At 30.6% G+C, this 22,953-nt stretch overlaps 1 protein-coding gene across 1 annotated transcript in view; it reads left to right on the top strand.

Annotated features, from left to right (window-relative positions):
- LOC148281973 (intermembrane lipid transfer protein VPS13A-like) overlaps window positions 1-22,953 on the top strand; it is a 71,729-nt gene that overhangs the window by 7,488 nt on the left and 41,288 nt on the right. Inside the window, exons 2-13 of the mRNA XM_088225838.1 lie at window positions 6,048-6,263; window positions 6,895-7,292; window positions 7,668-7,879; window positions 7,964-8,138; window positions 9,378-9,651; window positions 11,101-11,359; window positions 12,925-13,055; window positions 14,562-14,765; window positions 16,265-16,473; window positions 19,269-19,416; window positions 20,926-21,062; window positions 21,839-22,108. Of these exons, the coding sequence (XP_088081964.1) occupies window positions 6,123-6,263; window positions 6,895-7,292; window positions 7,668-7,879; window positions 7,964-8,138; window positions 9,378-9,651; window positions 11,101-11,359; window positions 12,925-13,055; window positions 14,562-14,765; window positions 16,265-16,473; window positions 19,269-19,416; window positions 20,926-21,062; window positions 21,839-22,108 (2,558 nt within the window). The 5' untranslated portion in view covers window positions 6,048-6,122. The remainder of the gene's footprint in view (window positions 1-6,047; window positions 6,264-6,894; window positions 7,293-7,667; window positions 7,880-7,963; window positions 8,139-9,377; window positions 9,652-11,100; window positions 11,360-12,924; window positions 13,056-14,561; window positions 14,766-16,264; window positions 16,474-19,268; window positions 19,417-20,925; window positions 21,063-21,838; window positions 22,109-22,953) is intronic.

The following is a 22,953-nucleotide window of genomic DNA, read 5'->3' on the forward strand; positions in this document are numbered from 1 at the left end:
CTGGGGTTACCCGTGCCGAGGACACTTAACAATATACTTTTTTGAAATGTTTTTAAATTTGTCCGAAAGTGGTATTAGTTTGTATTTGTTTAAGTTATCTTTGTGTTGAGGATCTAGTGATTATATTATTTGTATGTGATGTATTGTAGGGGTTTTGTCTTTCATTTGAGTAAGATTAGCTTTTGAATCTGTAAGTGAGTATTGTTTTAGCGTATAATTGTTTTGATGCCATAAGTTGTGATTTGTGGAATATTTCTTCAGTAGATGTCTGTATCGGGACTCTGAGTATTATTTTAATTGTGTATTGTATTTTATCATGCCGTGTAGATTTTTGCTGTGGTGTAAAATTGGCCAATCATGCTTTATCTCTCAGTGGGCAAGAGCCCACAACCACGAGGTTTGCACGTGCAGAGCGGTCTAGTCTCCGTGAACGTACAGTACACACGCAGGAGCTCAAAATACATAATATATACATCTGTTTGAACTCACGGGTAAACTCCCGCTCTCGCAAAAGTAAATGAGGAAGTTCAGTGGTTTTTTAAATTAATTTTTATTTGTTAATCGGTTATCAAACTAAGCTTATTTTTTTTAATTTTCGCGACATTTTTTTTGTTTTTTTTATTTGACAATCGTAGTCTGCATAAGTAAAGTCTGCAAATTATGCAGGCTGTTTTACCCACCACGTAATGCAGACTGTAAATATGAGTTAGAAGTTAATAAATAGAAAGCAGATAGATGCTAAACTGGCGATATGTACAGAAAAATAGATCCATATTATAAGCGAATTGCCTTATTAATGGATGAATTCTGACTTGCATTTGTACGGTTTCAATCACAAATAACTATCGACGTGCTTAAAAACATGCTAAGCATTTGAGCGATCACAATCAACAACAATGAACATGCTTACGCTATCGCAGTTATAAGTCAACGCGTGTGTAATCTATAAGTCAACGCTCGTGTCGGTTTATTTTTTGTTTTACTCGTAAATAAATACAGTTCACTGGCGAAAAATCGGCGTATACTATAAAAAATAAAACAATATGTTGCATTTGCAAAATAGTAAGGATTATATACAAAGTGAAAATTAAATTACAATTACTATGGCGACTGCTTTTTTCGACAGTTAGCTTTCCAACCGCCGACTAAATGCAATAAATAGCATGGTAAATAATAAATAAATAAATAAAAATAGCAGTTTTGGAGTATTTTTCATATTTACACCGGTGAAATTCAAATATGTGATTGCGCAGTAAGATTGTACGTCGCGAAACGTAAATATTTTGACATTTAATATTAGGTGTTCACGGATGTTGCATTGTGATCGCGAATACGATAAACGACCATGGTGAGAAATTGTTATCACGACGCTTATTAGCACGTCGATAGTTATTTGTGATTGCGCTGCAGGTGGGTAAAGATATGAGATCTCACTCTAGTATAATTATTGAGAACATACAAAACTAATCTCTTTTAGTATATTTGGATTACATGTAGATACATCTAGAAATTAACTTATAGAAGTGTTTCCCAAGAAAAATTTGGCGACAAGATTCGAGGGTGTTGTAATCCAGCAACCCTGCTAGAAATAGTGATGGATACAAGAATGTATAATTATTATTTTCTTTATGATATAAGTATATCGGATTATCATCGTGATGATTTTTAAAAATGTTGTAATTTTGAAATTACTCCGCCCGTGACGTCACGAGTTGTCATCGGTGAGTTGTGCTGACATTTAAAAGTAGAACCCCGTATCAGTCAAAATACACTTAACGTTGAAAAAAATGACTACTAGGAAACCGGAAATCTATAACAACGCTACAATTTAATAATTATTAACAAATTACAACAGGGAATGAGAATACCTTAAAGAAGGGAATATGGAAGTTTAGGCATTTACAGGGCTTATGACCTATCAATGGCTGGTTTAAGTGGCCACTTTACACACTGTGTAACATTCACCATTTTGCCTATGTTTGAACATCCATATTTCTTCAATTCTTCACTTTGTTGATTTTAGTGAAGTTAAAGAGCTGAAACCTTTATTGTTGTGAAGAGATTTATTTGACTGAATTATTTTACGTTCTAGGCAACGCCTGAAAACAATTTTCCAATTTTTTAAACTTCTTCTTGGACCAGTTGGTTTTAGGCAAAATGGAATGTTACACAGTGTGTAAAGTGGCCACTTAAACCAGCCATTGACAGGTCATAAGCCCTGTAAATGCCTAGACTTCCATATTCCCTTCTTTAAGGTATTCTCATTCCCTGTTGTAATTTGTTAATATTAACGACTCCCAAGGGGGTGAAATTCAGTCTTTTGTCTACAAACATTTGGACAAACTCAAATATTGTAATGAATAATTATTGTTCACGGTTTTTTCCGTTCCAAACTTATCCATACAATAAAATACCTTAATTTTTACCGCGTGTAAATAAACATTTCTTATATCCAATTTCCCGTAGCACTGAACTTATTCATTTCAACCAAGTTAATTCAAATATATTATTTTCTATATCCTGCTATATAAAGAATATTTAATTTAATTTTTATTTTAATTTTTGTTTATTCATAAAAACAACAGCAATACAAAAAAATATACACAACATTATAAAATAACATAAAGAAAGCCAAATCAGTTTTCCACGTAAATACAATTGTAAAAATCCAGTTCAGTTAGATATAATTATAGAAGTGCATGTGTGCGAGTTTTTTTTTTGTGTTAGGATGCGTGTGTAAAAAAGTGGAGTGTGGTTTTGGTAGGCATGTGAATATGTGTGTGGTTGTATATGGGTGTGAGGGTAGGTTTAGGGACATATGTCCTGGACGAGTGATTTTGACTCGATGGCAACACTCAGATAAAAATCCTGAAAAATATAATCGAGTGGAGAAGAGTCCTCTTCGTAGTGTAGTGGTTTGCGCATTCGCCTACTATGCTTGAGGTCCCGGGTCGATTTCTGGCAAAGTCAGCATGAATATTAGTCTTAAAAGTACATAGTTTTAAGTACATTGCAATATTTTATTGACTTTGGACAGGCACCTGAGACGTAAGGCAGATGATCGAGATTCGCTGCATTTCGTTTACCAATGCCGAGCCCTATGCGTACGTACGGAAAATAACCAGTTCAGTAAGACTAAAATATATGTTACAAAAAAATTAAAGTAAAAACAAAAAATCATATTTATTTTAAAAATAATGAGACCGTAATGTTATTAGTTACAATATTGTGAGTCTTTTCAAATTTAAGTAGCCAATATTTGGATTTAACTCCCTTGGGAGTTATTAATATTAATATGCAACAGAGGTGAAAACCATTTTGTAGAAGGAAGTATAGAAGTTTAAATTTAAGTCAAGATTGAAATGTCACTATCTAAATATTTAAATTGTTCCTTTATCCTTCTTCTTTCCTTCCCATCCCCTCTCCTCTCTTCATCGTATAGTGTTAGTTTTTTTTAAAAATGTATTTATTTTTGTTAATCTTTTCTTTTAATTTTTGTATTAAATTGTAAGATTCAATATGTCCATGTATTTATAATTTTCTCAAACTGAACGGTTTGGGTAGGTAGGAAGAAATTGCCTTAAGGCAATGTACCCGCCCTTATATGTATATAAAGTGTCAAATAAATAAATAAAGTCGAGGCATTTACAGGGTTAATGACCTATATTGGCAACTGGTTTAAGTGGATACTTTCACCATTCTACCAATCTTTGAACATCTTTATTCCTTCAGTTCTTCCATCTGTTAATGGTTGTCAAGTTAAAGAGCTGAAACCTTTATAAATGTGAGTGAGATTCATTAAACCAGAATCTTAAGTCTGGTCATGTCAAAAGCAGACAGAACCGAAGGGCATGTATGTCAAGATGTATGAATGTGGAAGAGGCTAGGATTGTATGCCAGGATAGACGTGTGTGGCGGTCCATTCTCTCTGCCTACCCCTACGGGGAAATGGCGTGATGGTAGTAGTAGTAGTAGTAGTAGAGATTCATCAGAATGAATTATTTAACCTACATACTAGGCAACGCCTGAAAATCAACGTAATCCACAAGGGTTAAAAATATTTTTATTTAAAAAAAAAAATATACTCCTTATCCACCTGGTCTAAGAAGAATGAAGATGGGAGTGAAATCCAGCCAATTCTACAAACATTAGACATACTCTTACAGGGGAGTTTATATTTACTCCTGATATGAAATAATAATTGAACGTAGTTATGCAGAAAGCATCCAGTCTACAATTTTGAAAAAATGAGAAATTTATATTTTCGGATGCAGTAAGGTCATTTCTATGTTATGCTAAAAACAACCCGACCGCTTTCATACCAAAAAACCGTATTAATCACTATCTGAAAATGGTATCGATCACAAAAATGGCATTTCTCAATTTGCAGAAAACACCCACAGCACTAGAAAAATCTCACGGTACTTTAAAAGTCATTAAAACTGGTTTATTACCTAATAAAACTCCTGTTATTAAATGAAAAAAAATAATATATTCATTGTTTATCATTTGCTTAAGTCAAAAACATTCCTACTGTTGTGTAGATCAGATTATTCAGTCTTTTCTCAAAGGTGCTATTATCTCAGTTTTACTTTTCTATGGCTGGCTGCTTTCTGCATAACTACGTTCAATTAAGGTGGTAATTATTTTTTTGTCTTAGTTTAATTTTTTTTTAGTTGTATTTTATTTCAATTGTAACTGTATATTTTTATATAATATATAAAAAAAATGTATTTACCATTGTTAAATATAATAAATACGTCCGTAAATAAATAAATATTGAGTAATTCTGAATACTTTAAACTTGTGTTTTTTATATATTAACACTTTGTATCCCGAAGCCGTGTAAACACGTGATTATATAACCACCCGTTGTATCCCGGTCCCGTGTTTTCACTTGGTTTACTAGCTGTTCAAAAAAGTGCATTTTTGTAGCTGGTAAACAACGTTAAACACGGGACCGGGACACAACGCGTGGTTATTATAATCACTTTTTTACACGGCTCCGGGACACAAAGTACAAAAAAAGGAGTGAGATGCTGTAGGTATATGTGCGAACATTGCAATGTGGCTCTCCATAAAGGCCAATGTTGGCAAAATTATCATACAAAAATGATTTATCAAATTGTTTCAAATAAATATGAGAAGTAAGAATTGATTTAACTTAGTATTTTCATAATTGTGACCCGTTTAAAAAACCCTTCACAAAGCGTGAAATTTCACAAAAATGGGCCGGGCACAGGGTAAATTCCATGTGTATTCGGCCGGTACTCAAAGTGTTAAACTCGTGTGTGACGTAAATATACACTTTCAAAAATTAATTTCAATATAAAAAAAAATAAAAAATGTTATTCCGCAATGAAAATACCAAAACAATAAATGATATGTGTGTGATAAAGATGGATTGGCATGGTTTAGCTCGAAGTCTTATATGTTCATCGTGTTTATGAATATATTGTATACCATTATTTTATTGCCCTTGTTTGTCTTTGCTACATAGTTTTATATTATTTTTGTTACTACTACTACTACCATTACGCCATTTCATCGTAGGAGTTGGCAGAGAGAAAGGACCGCCACGCGCGTCTATCCAGGCATATATTTCTAGCTTATTATTTTTTTTGTTCAGTTTCTTGTATCTATGTTTCTTCATGTAACCGTTGTAATTGGCTCAGGCCGTATATATAATAAATAAATCAATAAATAAATAATATAGCATAAAGTTATTTTGAATTATCAGTGTTAATCGCGTACTTACGTATCGTGGGACTTAACTCAAAATCTCGTAGATTAGATAAGTTCAATACGATAAAGCGGCATTTACCTTATACCACGTGTTAACAAACACAAAGGTTTTATCAATATCCACATTGTGAGCGATTATATTTTCCAACATGTAAAAAAAAAATAATACAATACAACAGCATACTATGAAAAAATTAATAAGTATATTTTTTGTCGTTGTTTATGGTTGTGACATTTGACAGGTGTATTATTTTGTTTTTGCTATTTAATAGTGTTGTAATGTTCGCATTTTCCTTTTCTAGGTGTTGCGAAAGTTCGATTTTTGATATGGAAGAGGTACACAAAATACATTGAAAAACACCCCCAGAAAACGCAAGATGTTTGAAGGCGTTATTGCAGGAGTTCTGAACCGGTTTCTCGGTAAATATGTTCAGGATTTGGATACGGAAAACTTGAACGTTGGAATATTTTCCGGAAATGTGATCCTCACGGATTTAAAGCTTAAGCCTGAAGCTTTGGTAAGTATCTACCTCATACGTATATTTTTGACAGGTTGCGATATATTATTTGAGATATGCACGATCAACAATGGCAAAGTTTTGTTACTAAGTTTACGTTGTTTTATTTACTAAAATCCCAATAATTTATCACAAAGTATTGCGAAGTTATGCAATGCAATCGGTAAAATCATAATAAACATTCAAAACAATTAGCTTTAATATGATTTTACGTGTTTTAGATTTGTAAAACTGAGCCAGAGGTATGGTTATGCCATACATTAAACAATATTTGCTAATAATTTTAAAAAATAGTTAAATATTCCAGATCAATTATTTATTTTATAAAAGTGTTCCAATCGACTTTTAGATAATTTATAGATTTGCATATTTGACAGTCTACGAACCATTGAAAATATGTAGGTATTAGGTATTTAAATATGTGTAGACTTTATTAACACAAGTAGTTTCTTCGAATAAAAGAAATTGATATTTAAATTAAATTTTGCCTTTAGAAGATTAAACTGCTGTTACCCAAAGTTTATCAAAAGTAAAAGTGAGATGACGAAAGTTAAATTTTAAAAGTTAAATCCAAATAAATCAGACATGAAAAATACTTTATTATATCAATAAATTATTGTTTTACTTTCAGTACGAGTTAAACCTTCCCGTTGATGTGAAAATCGGGACTATTGGTCAAATTAATTTGACAATTCCATGGGCTGGGCTGTACACACAGTCTGTTGTTGTGAACATCGAAGATGTGCTTTTATTGGTTGGCCCCGCAATTTCCAACAACTTCTTTGACGGAGAGAGAGAAAAAAGGCTGATACGAGCAGCGAAGAAAAAGATTCTTCAAGACTTGGAAGCTGAGGGGGAAGTGTTGGGAGGGCCACAAAATTTCTTCGAAAACCTTTTGACGACTATTGTCAATAATGTCCAGGTGTACATCAGAAACGTTCATATCCGATACGAGGATACCGTCAGCACAAAGGGGTCCTTGGCATGTGGATTATGCCTTCAAAATTTGTCAATTGAAACTACTAATAAGTATGTTTTATTTGTTTTTTCAGTATTACCTCAATATCAGTGGAAATCAGTATTTTGCTATACGAGTATAATACTGCATTTTTGGTGAAACGTCAATCATTCTGGCAAAAATAGGTTTAAATTTACGCGATAAATCATTATTTATTATTCGCAGTATTTTTGATGCAAAAAATAGCAAGTTTTATGAAGGTACCAAAGCAATGATTCACTTTTCCAGTTAATTGGAAAAATGATCGCAGGCACATGGTGTATATATTTTTTGTTCTTACTGTTGATAACATTGATAGTGTAAAATTGTTTAACAGTACTTTAAAATACTTATATTGTTGGCATTGAGTCATTGTTTATTTTACGTTGAAATTTCTTCATTTAAAGTCGATGGAAGCCTTCAATGACCCCTCAAGGTGCTAATACTGTATATCAAATGATGAAAGTGGAATCCTTATCATTTTACTGGAATCCAAACGCAGTCGTATTGGACGATGAAGAAACAAGAAGTATCACTCAAACACAGTTTCTCAGTTGGAGGCATTACATGATAAGTGGACTGGAAAAGTTTTCGATGCATAGAGAAGATTTTGAATTTTGTAAGTGTAATTAAAAGTAATTTGCTATTTTTACACATCGGAAACGCAATTTAATTTTACTTATTATTTTTTGTCTGTTTTCAGTATTAAAACCCATCACGTGCAAAGTAAAAGTTATTATTAATCGTTCGGGAGAGGCGCGTGTTCCACGTTTGCTGGTGGATGCTGTTTTGCACGATAGTGCTGCACAACTTTCTAGAAAACAGTACCTTTCTGTTTGTTCCTTGGTTGATTCATTCAAAAGGATCGCTATCAACAGGTAAAACATGATTTATTTAGACAAAACGCGCAATTAATTGTGTTAACATAACCATTATATTTGATCACAATTGATTAATATTTATCCGGGGTCCCGTGGTAATTAATGGTGTGGACTCACGGATTAACGGTGCGAGGTTCAAATCCCGCTATACCACAACTCGATTTTAACTTTTACAGCAAAAGTTATTAACGACTTTAGAAAATGGTTTGAAAAATGAAATAATTGGGTAACTAAATAACAAGAATTTTTTATTAATAAAGATAAAAAAAGATTTTACACCGTAGCGTATATTTTGTCGGCCTCATCATGGTGTAATGGTCAGCGCGTTTGACTACCATGCTAGAGGTGTCAGGTTCGATTCCCGACATGGTTGACGTGAAATATTTATTTAAAAGGGCGTTTTCTCACTATAATATTTCGTAGTCCCTGGGCTGGTACCTGAAGCGTAAGACTGATCATCTTACCTTCATAAAACAAAAATGATCGAGGTATGCTGCAATTGTTGTACCAATGCAGTGCCCTATGCACCATTAGGTGCGGAAAAGGAATGCTTTATTATTATTTATCAGCCTCAGTGATTATTTTTACTATTAAATTATGGTTACACCAATTTTTGTTAGTACCTAATGTAACAATATGATATACATCGATATATATATCTGATCGATTTTTAAAATAAATCGAAGTTTGAAATTCGGAAAATAATTTATCTTCGATCAAATTGACACCTTATAGCCAACTAAAATGTGATTAGTTCAACCTTCAAATGAAGGTCATTAATTTTTATCGTTAGTTGATAATTTTAAGAATGGAATGATTTAAATTCTTCTAAATATCCGTATTTTGAGAAAAAAAATATCTTAAATCGATTATTGATTCTAACTTGCCCAACATTAGTTTAACGTTCGAATTTGACAGTTGTGGCGGGAACGATGCGATGTATTAATATATATTAAAAAAATACAAACTGCAAACAAAAAACATTACTTACCGGATTCTTGTTGCTTGCTTGTTTGAATCTTGTTTAAGGTGAGTTTCTCTAGTTTAAAATCGAATTCGCGATATTGAATTTAAAATATAACTTTTAAAAACAATAGTTGTACATTTTACACATTGAGATATCCTTAATGGTTTTACCATGGTTTTCTATTCTTTTCGTATTTTGACTTTTGACAGCATCGTGCCTCGCTTTACGTTTGTGTGTTTCTTGTTATTATTTGATAAAATATTTTTTAGGAAATTTCGTCATTTGCATCCGACAGTTCCCGTAAGAAGAAACTCTAAGAAATGGTGGAAATACGTCTACGACGCTGTCGTAGAACAACGAGTAAGGCCCTATACGTGGCAGTCAATAAAGTCTCACAGGGAAAATTATCACCGATACAAAGATGCGTACAAGAAAACTTTAAAAAGTCCCAACGACACAGAATTAAAACTAGATCTGCAGAAATGTGAGGATAACCTCGCTATATTGAGTGTTATTGTTGCGAGGGAGCATGCGAAAATTGAAGTAAGTTCAAGATTACACTTACCCTTAGAAGGTTTGTGGGAAGTTGTAATATTTGCAAAACACAGATTTCAATTCACATTTACTTACAATTAATACGCGATACTTAGGTCATTAATACTTATTGCACCTTAGAGTATTATATGTATATACTCTAAGTATTGCACCATAATTTGAAATGTAATAAGTGGGTAGAATGCATATGTGATTTTTTACTTAGCTAGGTAATTATTTAATGTCATAATTCACGTGTCACTCGAAATCGGGTGCTCTGCCGATAAAAAAAAAGCCGGAATAATCTAATGATATTGTGCATTCTTTGCATAAGTAAGTGAATTTATATTGAAAAGAAAAAACATTAAAAATCAATTATTATACAGTAGAGACTACCTATTAAAAAAAATTTACTTTATTATTTTGCTGGATTGATTAAGTTAGCTAGATTTTTTTTATTTTCGGCATTTCTGCCATTACAGGTTATAAGAGTGTTTATGAAACATTCATATAAATAAAATACACAAATAATAGGAGAAAAAATAATAATTTGCATACAATAATATGAAATTCAGTTTATTTTAAATATGCATATCAAAAAATATTCATCTATAATGAATATGTTTATGTAAAATTGAAATTATATAAAATGTAGCAATACAATTTGCGCACAGTAAAAATAGATAATAATGAATAAATATATTAATTGATTGATCATAATGAATATAAAGTATGTGGCTAAAAATCTATTTTCCATTTATAACATTTATTATAATTTGCAAATTTTTTAATTATTTAAATAAATATATTTACAAAATAAACTTAAAATAAAAGCCCTCCTGAATTAATTGCCAGCATGCAATTCATAGGCAGGTTCTTATATATTTTTCGATGTTAAATATTTAACCTACATTAATTATTTTTTTTAAAACATTACATATTATCCCATATTTCATTAAAAAAGACTATCATTAACATAAAAAACTTTTTTCCATTAGCCATAATTTGAGCATATGTCTCACTTCTGCATTTAACTCACTATTGTATTATACTCAATATTCTTAATATTGTTGAGTAACATGTTACATATTTCAGGTATACTGTATTGCAGTGTCCTTTTGCCATATTTTTTACAATATTTAGGAACAGCTAGCCCTTTCATATTAATGAATTAAATAACATTTTATTGGGGTATTATGACTCTTTAGACGCAACAGACAAATCTCGTTATGCCACAATATTCTAAATCTATCCCAAAAATATACATAATTAAATGTTAGTGAAATTAACAATTATTATAATACAGTAAAATGAAATAAAGGCATCTTAAAATAATTCATGACCCTCGTAGGTAAGGCAAACGTCTTAACCAGTACGCCACAAGGACTGCCATAATTATAAAATATACTTCTACGAGTTACCAACTACTATTCAAAATTTTATTTTACATGTTTGTAGTTGCAATTGGAGGATCCAGAAAGGGTAGAAGTGAAGGAGAGTGATATAAACTGGTGGAGAGTATCGACTCCTAGCCCTTTCCACGAGGTGGACTGTGCGGATAGCGGATTCTCTAGGAAGAATGTAGATTTATGTGTAAAGGCTGAAAAGGTCAAGGGTTTGTGGAGTCATTTGTCCAGTCCAGAAAAGCAAAGAGTCTGCGAACTTATAGGCTATGTGGAAGGTGGACCTAAACCAGATAAACCTAAATTATACATAGGTATCTATTTGAATACTTTATTTTGTTTTTGTGATAATATCTATAAGTACCTATAACACATTTACCTATTTCATCCTAATTTTTATTTTTACTACACCTTAACCCTAATACGCACACATTCATACTAATCACAATAGCGTTGATTTGTTTGATACATATGTGGTGAAATTCCATGATAAAATAATACATATTATTTATTTCAGTGCTTTCAAAGTGAAATTGTTACCATATATTTTATTATTTGTTTTATTAACTCTTTATGATGTACATAAGTCTACGTAGAATATAGGACCTGATACATCTCTATTATTTAAAAAAAAATGAAGTCATGTTTTGCTATAACAGGTCTAAATTATATGATTATTTTTAGGAAATAGGGAAAATTGATTATTAAACAGCATACATGTATCGTCATTGCGCCGGCAATATCTGTTAAGTAGCATAGTTTTTTTTAAAAAAAGATTAATAAAACAACAGCAAGTCCATCAATATAAATATTTAGGATGCTGGCTGAATGATAAATGGGATCACTCACAAGAGATCAAAGTCAGAATAGAGATGGTGCGATACTGCTTTTTCAGGATGCGTGACCTTTGCAGTAGAGACATTGATTTAGACCTCTGATTTAGACCGCGCATTGTACGATGTAATGTTTTCTCAGTACTTTTTTACGGCGTCGACACATGGACACTCACCCAAAGCACTTCAAAGAAGATCGAAGCCTTTAAAATGTGATGCTACAGGAGGATGTTAAAAATCTCCTGGATGGACAGAGTCCAAAACGATGACGTTCTCCGACGGATGGAAAAAGATAAAAAGGTACTGAAGACCATAAAGAAAAGAAAACTTGAGTACTTTAGGCATGTGATGAGAGGCGAAAAATACAAAATTTTACAAGTCATTCTACAGAGAAAGATTGAAGGAAGTCGCAGTGCAGGTAAAAAGCGCATCTCTTGGCTAAAGAACTTGCGTGACTGGTTCCGTTGCAGCACTCAGTCCTTGTTCAGGGCAGCTGCCAACAAAGTGAGAATTGCTACGATGATTTCCAACCTCCATCGGGGAGAGGAACGATAAGAAGAAAATAAAAGAATGTTCCTTTTGTTGATGGATTTTTTAAATATATTTTTTTATTGTTAAAAAAAGGAAAAATATCTATTATTTTGAAAAAGTATTCAAGTATGTTTTGTTGAAACAAAATGTGTAATTTCATTACGAAATTAAAAATACTTTTCAAACAGAAAAAACACAGATTTTGCTAGCGCAACAACGATATATGTATATTTTTTTTTTGAAAAATTAAAATTTTGTTTTTAAGTAATCTGTATTTCTAAATATCCTGTCTTTTGCTTAATGTAACATGATGTTACAGCACCGTTTGCAGAGGGATTTTTTAGCACAGTATTTTGAGATTTCAAAACATTAACAGACTTAACTTGTTTAGGTTTCTTGTATACTGTAAAAAAATATTTAAAAAAAACAGTTTAAGGTAGCTGTAAATTTTTCACGTGTTTATCTGAATTATCTATGTAAATAATTAACTTATAGTAAATACGTCTATTTTTCAGAACATAAAATAAACTTTACACTGGCCAATTCATCCTTGAGTCTAATGAACAGAGGAAGAGAAGTATTAGTGATGACTTTGACTCAATTTTTAGCATCAATTGAAACTCGACCTGCCGCAAAAGCTTTTAAGGTCAGTTACTAAAGATTTAAATTGGCAATTGAGTTCATGAGTATAACCTTGTCGTTAAATCCATTAATACCACTAAGGTTTTTCAATTCAAGTACCCATAATATGTGTTATAAGTAAAATAATTTGAATGCCTAGTAATTATAGCAAAGCAAAGATATTTTTTCTAAACATTCATTCACTACTGAGTAAAATATTGATATTCACTGAAATTAACTCTTGACAAACAAATGGAAAATCTCTTTGGTCCTTATGTGAGTATGGAAATCTAGGCATTTACAGGGATTATAACCTATCTTAGCTAGTTTAAGATATCGTTTTACACATTTACTTTGAAACAATCCTAATTGGCTCTCAAGAGGGTTGAATTTAGTATCTGCGTACATATATTTGGACAAACTATACACAAAATATTGTTCAAGTTAACTCTGTTGCCAATTGTGTTTATTTAATTTGGGATACAAACATTATTATAGCTTTGTGATTATTCATCATAATAAAATAACTACAAAACAACTTTATTTTTTCTATAGAAAACTATACAAGCTTCTTTATTTTTTTAAATGCTGGAAGTATGTCTACGACGCTGTCTAGAACAACGAGTAAGGCCCTATATGTGGCAGTCAATAAAGTCTCACTGGGAAAATTACCACCGATACAAAGATACGTACAAGAGAACTTCAAAAAGTTCCAAAGACTCAGAATTAAAACTACATCTGCAGAAATGTGAGGATAATCTCACCATATTGAGTGTTATAATTGTGAGGGAACATGCGAAAAATTAGCATGCTATCCTTTTTTTTTATCGGATAGAATTCATTAGTTAAATATACCTCGATAAAGAAGTTTGTGTAGCTTTGAAACCGGTCGGTAGAAAAAATAGGTAGTTAAAAACAAAGTCGTTTTATATTTATTTTATTGTAAGTATACTTGTCCACCAAGTAGAAAGACTAATGATGTACTTAATTACATGTTTTTATTTTACTTTTTGTGCATTGATATTTGTACATTGCCAAATGGATTTTTTTTCCAACCAACCAATAAAATAAAAGGTGTTATTTATATAATTTTAGTTTCAAAATATGTGTGAATGTTTTTTTTATGAATTACGTACAAAAATAGAATTACCAATATGTGTATATAAATTAATAAATATCTATACTAGTCTTCAATGGGAAAAGGTAATAAAGAGAAAGGAAAAGAGGAGAGATTAAGGAGAGAATAGAGATATTTCTTTAGGTTTGATTTAAACAGAGATACTGTAGAAAAATCTTTGATGGTGGATTAGAGACGATTCCGCAGTAGAGCCACATGGACACCATATAAGTTAGAGAAGAATGAGGGATTGTGGATGAGAATTGAGAGGGTGCTTTGAGAATAAGAATAAAGATTTTTTTATCTCCATCAAAAGTATTTGGCCACTTTTTTTTTTTTAAAAGACAATTTTATGGCATGGTGAATAATTATAATGATTTTATAATAGTATTTCATTTAAATTATCCGTTTCAGGTTTCTGCCAGGGCTGAAAGTATTGTTATAGAAGTTGCGAACGGTGAAAATGATCTCACGGCCATTGTAACAGCAGACAATGTGTTCTCAGGACATACTAACCAGAATTTCCTCTCAATAGATTTTGAGAAAAATCCCTTGAATTGCGAAGCTGATTTTGGATTGAATTGTTCTTTAGAACCTGTAGAAGTTGTATATAATGAAGTAAGAGATATTTTATTTTTTACATCTATAAGGCTTTTACTTATAAATTATCTAAAATATAAGTATCTAAATAACATATAATTCAAGAAATAAAATAAAGTACAGTATTTAAAAATACAGTATAGAAAAATATAAAGAAATTGAGTATTTTTTATATTTTTATTTTTATTTATTAAGGAAAAACAACAGTTGTTATTTTTTATTTTTTTATTTTATTTTATTTAGAAAACATACAGTCTTACAAAATAAGTACTAAAAACAACAATTTTTTAACATAAAAAGACCAATTAAGTTTTCATAAATTAAAAAGATATAAACATTAAATGTGACAAAAAATAAAAAATAAATAAGAATTTTAAGTGAAAAAAGGATAATTGTTGACATTTGCGATTTCCATGGAGGTAATAAATTAAAATAAATAAAAATACCGAATGCACACTCCGAGCCATCCACGCACACACATGAACGCACATATAAAACATACACAAACATATACATTACATGCGGCACATATACATAGCATAAACCACTCAAGATGTACATTCAGCAACTATCCCAAATAATCGACCCCATGAAGAAATTTTCTGTACAAATGCAACGTGCAGTTAAAGTTATATAAGAATACGTAATAAAAAAATAATACATACATCCAGTTAAAGTTTTTCACAATTATAATTAGAGAACATGTTACACAGTAAAGAGAAAAATAATATATTATATAAGACATGAGAAAAAAAAAGAGTTCTGAAAAAGATGAGGAAATAGAGTGGAGGAGTGGAAGAGAGGGATTTTCATAATATAGTTGACCAATTCAAAATTTTTATATTATAATAAAATAAACATAATTAAAGGAACATAAACTTATTACACACTGAGTATGTGTATAAGGAATAAAAAATATTTTAAATAACTAGGTACACATTTTTTTTTTAAGAATTACAATTACAACAACTTGTAAAAATACAGTAAAAAAATTGATACAGGTAGGTACATAATATCGTAATATAATATCAACGGTTTGTTAAAGACTGAGGTTTTTTTTCTCTTTATTATACATATATTGTGTACATGCATACATACTATTGTAAAATATTTATCTGCAACTGATAAAACCTCAGTGTAATAATGCACAACAGCTGTAGAGATGCCATTTTTCTCTGTTGCTCAGAGTAAAAGCGTTGCAAATTTTTGCTTTAGCAACAGACATGTAACGAAAAGTTTATTGCTACGCTTTCGATTCTGGACCTGAGTACTTGCGGCCCATTTTTTTGCCGTAAACTATAGCTAAGTTTTTGATTGATAATCCTTGAATGGTTTTTGTCCGGGCAGCTCTATATGGGTCTGCATTTTTACTCCAAGGATAAAACCCTTATAATTCCGGCCTATTTTGTAAATAGTGTGTAAAAAATCCCATAACCATAAAAACTATTTTTTCAACTTAAGATCTGGACATGTTTTTTATTCCCTCTTAAAATATCTTGTTTATATTTTTCTTTCAGCACGGTATATCAGAAATCATAAATTTCTTCCAAATGCGATCAATGGCTGTGAAAGACTTGACAAATATTGTGAGTGATAAACTTAACGAAGCGGCGGTTTTGAGTAAATCACTTCTGAATTATACAATAGCGAGGCATAAAATTATTAACATCAATATGGATCTCAAAGGACCTTATATTGTACTTCCAGAAATGGGAACATTAAATAAGTAAGTCCGTTAATAAAACTATTATTTCATTACTCGGCACCACTTATGTTCACTCATTATTTATATGCCATAAATATAATTTGTAGTCTTTTCCATTTTGACTTATTTTTATTTATTTAAATAAGTTGTAGAGTTAGTTATAAAACCTGCTTTGGATGCCTCTTCTACTTTTGAGTAAATCACAAAAAAAAATATTTCTCAATAAACAGTGTGCCACTTTCCCAGCATAAGAGTTAAACTCTTTTTTGGAGAGTTACAGCTTTAAGATAACTAAATAAATATAAAAGTAGATTGTAATAGGAAGAAATAAACATTTATCATTAATTAAATAATCGAATCATGTTTTGCAACTCACCCGAATATTTATTTTGATCGAGCAGGATTTGTGACTCACGATTGGCTTATTTTGTAGATTCTTCAAAACATTAATAAATTATACCTTTATCTCTTTTTTCAAAATTCGTCCAGAGAGGGTTTTATAATTCTATTGCTCATGTATCTTCTGTTAAAATACACATACTGTTGTATTTATTTATTTTTAAACATCAACATATTTTTTAAAATTTTATTTTAAGAACAGTCATTCGTATTTTAAAATAAAACATGATATTTAAATAATAAAAAGGCCAATAAAGATTTCACAAATTAACTCGAATATGTCAACATATGTGGAAAATTGAAGAAAGAAAAAAATCTATGTTTTCTGTGGATGTACACATTTATTTATTTAATATTTCACCAGAGTACATTATATGGTCAAATTAACAATGTAGTAGACTGTTTATTTTTGCTCTACACATAAAAGTGTCTGCCTTAAAACAGCTTGTACTTAGACAGACTACCTATTCTATCATACTATATATAAATCTATTACCATAAACACGTAGTAGATAAAGAAATTGTTATATTTTTAATAAACGATTATTGTTATTATTCCTCACTGGAAAAACGTATGCTGAGGAATATGTTTTATGAGTTAAGTTAAGTTTGATTCATTTATTTTTTTGCAAAATAAATATGTAGTTTCAGAATTGACTTTTTACGTACTTATAAATATTTGATTTTACAAGTCTACTGTTAATTGTAAATATTTTGACAGAAGAATATAATATTGATTTTAAATAAATTATTGCTACAAATCTCAAACTAAATGTAGGTAGCTTGGATTTTACTGTGACCATGATTTCAAGGTGAATTGTATTTTCATCCTATAAAATATTTTTTTACTTCCTGCTTGTATTTGGAGTATTTTGAATGTGTTTTGGAAGTTTTGGTAAGAAGCCAAGGTTCACACCCATATAGGAGTACTGGCATTGTACAATAGTTGAATAATCGGCATTTCATTTTGACCGTGTATAGACTAAAGTTTCAGATAACACGCATCGTGTTAAAAATTGTTCCAGAAATTTCCTAGTGGGTTGCGAGCTCTTTATGAATGCTCAGTTATGTGAATTCCCAAGTATTTAAAGCTGTCAACTTTCTCGATTCTCCACCCATTATTATAGAGAGGCTGATCAGGGTCAAGACAGGATTTGTTGCACATAAGTCTTTTTGGTATTAATATTAATATCCAGATGAGCACATTTTTCCTGCAGTTTGTCAACAATTTCCTGAAGATCACCAACAGACTTTTTGAAAGAAAAAAAAAATACAAGTTCTATTAATTAATTATTTTAGGTAGGTATAATCATTTTGACAATAAAGAAGTATAGTAAAAACATTGAGGTATATAAGTAAGCATAAGCATTCGAAATATATTCCCTTAACCTGCGGCCAATTGGCATATGTTTGATAGAACGGACTTTAGTCTTTTGCGAGCATTCCTCGGCTACTTTTGTGTCTCCTCGAAATTCCTAAAATGCCTACATGTACGCTAAGGTACTGCACAAATCGTTCTGGAAAAGACAGAAAAAGCAATGGTATAAGCTTCTGGCCCCTAAGCTATACAACTTTTTAAGTATGGACATATCAGTAAGCAAAATGAAAAACAATGTTTTCAAAACTCTAGTCCATAATTGGATTGCTAAAAAGACTAGACAGGAAGCCGAGGAATATGTTTCTTATATCTGAATATAATTTTAATTTCTTGAAAGTCCTTTCTCATTTTATTAATGTAGGTATATTTTAGAATCTTTATTCATATTTCTTTTGAATTTTTACACAACAATTGATTAGAAAGTATGCACTATTATGTATAAAATAAATAATATCCTGACACTCTGGAACGTGCCTGTGAGCCAGTAGAGTGGCTACACCCATAAATAAGAAGGAAATTATACTAAATGTACCTATTGTACAAACATTTTCTTTTGCAAACTATGTATTTGTATTATATATATTGGATTAAATAAATAAAATAAAACCTTTCACCGGTAATGAATGTTTTCATCTTAATCAATATTTGTTCAACATATATATTTTAATGTTAAATAACATTTAATTATTATGTTACCACTACTAATGTCCTAATGATTTCGTCAGTTACCCTACTCCTTTATCCACAAGTGTATTTTTCCGTGTATGTAGTAAAACAATAAACAAATGTAACGCGTATGCGGGAAGCAACATACTGAATAAAACTCATAGTAGATTTTGCTTGCCAAAGTCGATATGATATGACGTGATGACACTTGCATCCTTCGCTGGCCATTCCCTTCTCTTTAGGGACGACTTTTTAGCTCGGATTTGTATGGAATGTTGTCTCTATATATAATATTTCAATGAGTAAAAACGTGCAATTGAATGTGTTATTGTTGTATGTACAGTAAATAACTTTTTTATTATATTTTTTATAGAGGAGGACATGTGCTGGTAGTTGATCTTGGTCGTGTAGTTGTAAAATCAGATTTACAACCATCTAACAATCAATTAGAGGATGCAACATGTATGGAACTCGAAGAACGTCTTTATGATAGGATATATGCAGATTGTTCATCTTTGCAGGTATATAATTAACACTTTTACTTCGAATCTTGTGTTCACACAAACATTGTAGCCCTTTAAACACAAATATTCCTTAAAATATTGTGTTTCTCATTTTCAACAAGGAAGTTCAGTGCTACGGGAAACTGGATATAGAAAATGTTTTCTTACATGCATTAAAAATTAGAGCTTTTAATTGTAAGTTGAAGGTTCTCTAAAATAGTAAAAACGATTTCAATAAAAATGAACCACTTTAAATGACATCACAAGTTCTTATAAATTATCCAATGATAGAGTGTTGTGATATATTTCCGGTTTCTGGGAAGCCCCAATCAGGGCAACTCACCGAAGAGAACTAGTGACGTCGTGCACGGAGTAATAAAAAAATTACAAAACTTTGAAAAACCGTAGTGATGATAATACGATACAAAAAAATAAAAATAAATATTTTTTGGCTTAGTAAGATAGTCTATTAACAAATAAAAAACCTCTGAACTTCCTTATTTACAAAAAAAAATATTTTAATATTTTAAGCCTTTCGGTTTCTTCGGGTATTTTAATTTTTTTAAACAAACATTTTAATATAATAACAGCATTATATATTATATAAACCGAGCCAATATATATTGTCAGTGAAGATCCTTCACATAAAAATATATATATACACTATTAATTTTTGTAATAATAATTGCCGCTAACTTAACTATATGGAGTAAGAAATTTTTAAACCCTCATACTATGAGTTTTGAGACATTGGTAATCTTATCTTTTCTTACCACTTGTTTCAAATGTATGGCATTGTTGGTTAAATTTTATTAAATTTTTTATTTGATTTAACCCTTAATTATTTTATGAATTTCTTTTCTACAGTTTCTTTGCTTCTAGTAGTTATGTCACAGTAGGATTTTTATTTTAGCCGGAATGCGCATCAGCTAGCCAAATGACAAAACCGCGCCGTAATGTAAAAGACTGATCGACAATTAGCCATATTGCATTTCGATTGAATAACCACACACACCTTATTGAATGATATATTTTTTCACTAATTTTGGCTGACCAAACGATCAGCCATAATGTTTATTATGTAAAAGAAGCCATGGCTAAGGGATACAAAATATGATTTTATAAATATAGCTAATGCGTAATACCATTAAGAAGAAAATACCCGAAGACCCAATGTTGCTTGTAATACGTAATGTTTTAATATGCTATGTGAAGTAAGGTTAGGTTCTTTGTATTTTCTGCTAATTTTAATAAAACAATGACAAAATAAACATTTTTTTTTTTTATAAGTATTATAATATTATATTGGTTGCCCTAACATTCTTTCTTTTTCTTTCTAAAACTAAACATGGCTAGATAAATTGTAAAATGCCAAGTGTTGACAATATGGCTAATTGTCGGCTAATTATACTACCGTCAACATGGCCTGCTGAATCATTAAAATACTCAAGCCCCCTCACTGTGACACGGAAGAGATCACATAAGATTTTATTAGCTTATTATACCATGTAAAAACTTATGTTGCAGGTATTCTTCTGTGATTCTGGAGATGATTGGAGAAATGCCCGCAAACTAGCCGATTCAGATCTTCATTTGATTCCAAAAATTAGGCTTCAATTGGTTTTTTCGAATAGTATCAAACAGGAGTATAAACTTTTACCCAAGTATGTACATAATTCATGTCTTTCTCTTTTGAAATCTTGATGGTAATTTTATTTGGCTTTCTAGGTTTAAAAATATTTATTTTTTGTCCTTTTAACTTTTTTCTTAATTGTTAGCAAATAATTAAAAGTATTTTTACTAAGCATTGTCAATTTATGCATTTTTTAGTGTATTTTTTTTTTGCATTTACAATGGTTTATGTAAAGCATGCAGCGTATACATATAATTTTAGTAATAATAACAAGTATGTATGTTCCATTCAAATCTTTAATAAACTTTTCTTATGTGTGTGTAACAAAAAGTTTTCAAATAATTCGAATGTGTGTGATTACACAATTTAATTGTATGCTTACTTGGTTCACTGACAGGCACTAACACATCAAGATAGACTTACTAAACATTCAAATGCATTGTAATAAGATTTTGATGATATTTTGTATGCTTTAAATATATTTTTCTGTTTGTGTATCAAATAATTAAATTGATAAAATGGACAGTAAATGTAGTTTTCAAAATAAAACAAAAAATGTAATTTGTTTTATATAAAAGATTTAGAGTTTAATAAAAAATAAAAATTGTGCAATTATTATTTTTTATGAATTACTATTTTTCAGTTTGTTTTATTATTTAAGAAATAATAATTGGATTAAAACATATTAATCCTCATTTGATGTTTTGAGTTTAATTTTTTGCCATCAATCTCTCGGGCTCCACACAACTTGTTATAAATTATAAAGTATATTTTCAAATATTTGTATGTTTTTTTTTAATATTCCAGGCACAAATTAAACATTACAATTTCAAGTATAAAATTGAATCTATCAGACCGAAGAATTGGTCTAATGTGGGAATTCTTCGAGAACTTTCCTCTTCCCACATCAAACACTGTTCCCCTATCAGCTATGGACTGCTCCAACTCAGGGGACATAGCGGAGAGTACAACCATTGCTGATCTCTGCAAATTTGATAAGATATTGGATGATTTCAAACTGGAACAGTTGGCAGCTTTGAAAAGAAAGATTGTATTGGCATATTTGTCCCGAAACAGGTATGCATGATCAATTAATTTAAGTTGACAAAAAACAACCACAATCCATGCAAATAACTGAAATTCCATACACTCTTCTCAATTTTTTTCTATTCGTTGAGATGTCTATCTCACGGGTGTTTAATTTATAGACAATAAATTCAACACCTTTTTTAAATCAAAAAAATATTTTAATCTTTGGTATAACAAAAAATAATTATACAGGTGTTCTTTAAACCCTGTCACATCCGAAACCACGATGATCAGTATGACCAAGAAGACACATTGGCACATTAGAATTGATTTTTAGAACTAATAAAATTTACAAAAAAAAAAAAAAACAAATGGTTGCTTACTTCTGCAAGGGAGAAGCGAGGAGAGGGGAGGGGGGAGTCTGATACACCATCAACCACATGGCCACGCCCCCCTCGCTTCTCCCCTGCAGAAGTAAGCAACCATTTGTTTTTTTAAATATTATTTTTTTTTTTAAATTGTTTTAAATATGCTAATATGTCTTCATGCCCATACTGATCATCGTGGTTTCGGGTGTGACAGGGTTTTAAGAACACTCTGTATATGCCGTTAATTCAGATTCTGATTCAGTTTAATAAGTACCTATATTATTTCATTTTTTATTTTTGGCAAAATCTTTTTTTACATAAAAATTATACTTTGAACAATGAAACTCCAAAATAAGCTTTGTCTTTACATCCTGTTTTTGTTTTGTAAGTAATATGTACACTATTTGTTTACACTCAAATATACATTTTATTGTAATATCCAACATATTTTTGCAAAAAGAGATCATGGTTTTTTGTCAATTTCGATTTTTTTTTCTAATATAAACTGAATGTGATATCTAAATA

Source organism: Micrasema longulum, unplaced genomic scaffold (assembly GCF_059751315.1).
Source record: "Micrasema longulum isolate JH-2025_06_02 unplaced genomic scaffold, ASM5975131v1 h1tg000389l, whole genome shotgun sequence".
Taxonomy (NCBI): domain Eukaryota; kingdom Metazoa; phylum Arthropoda; class Insecta; order Trichoptera; family Brachycentridae; genus Micrasema; species Micrasema longulum.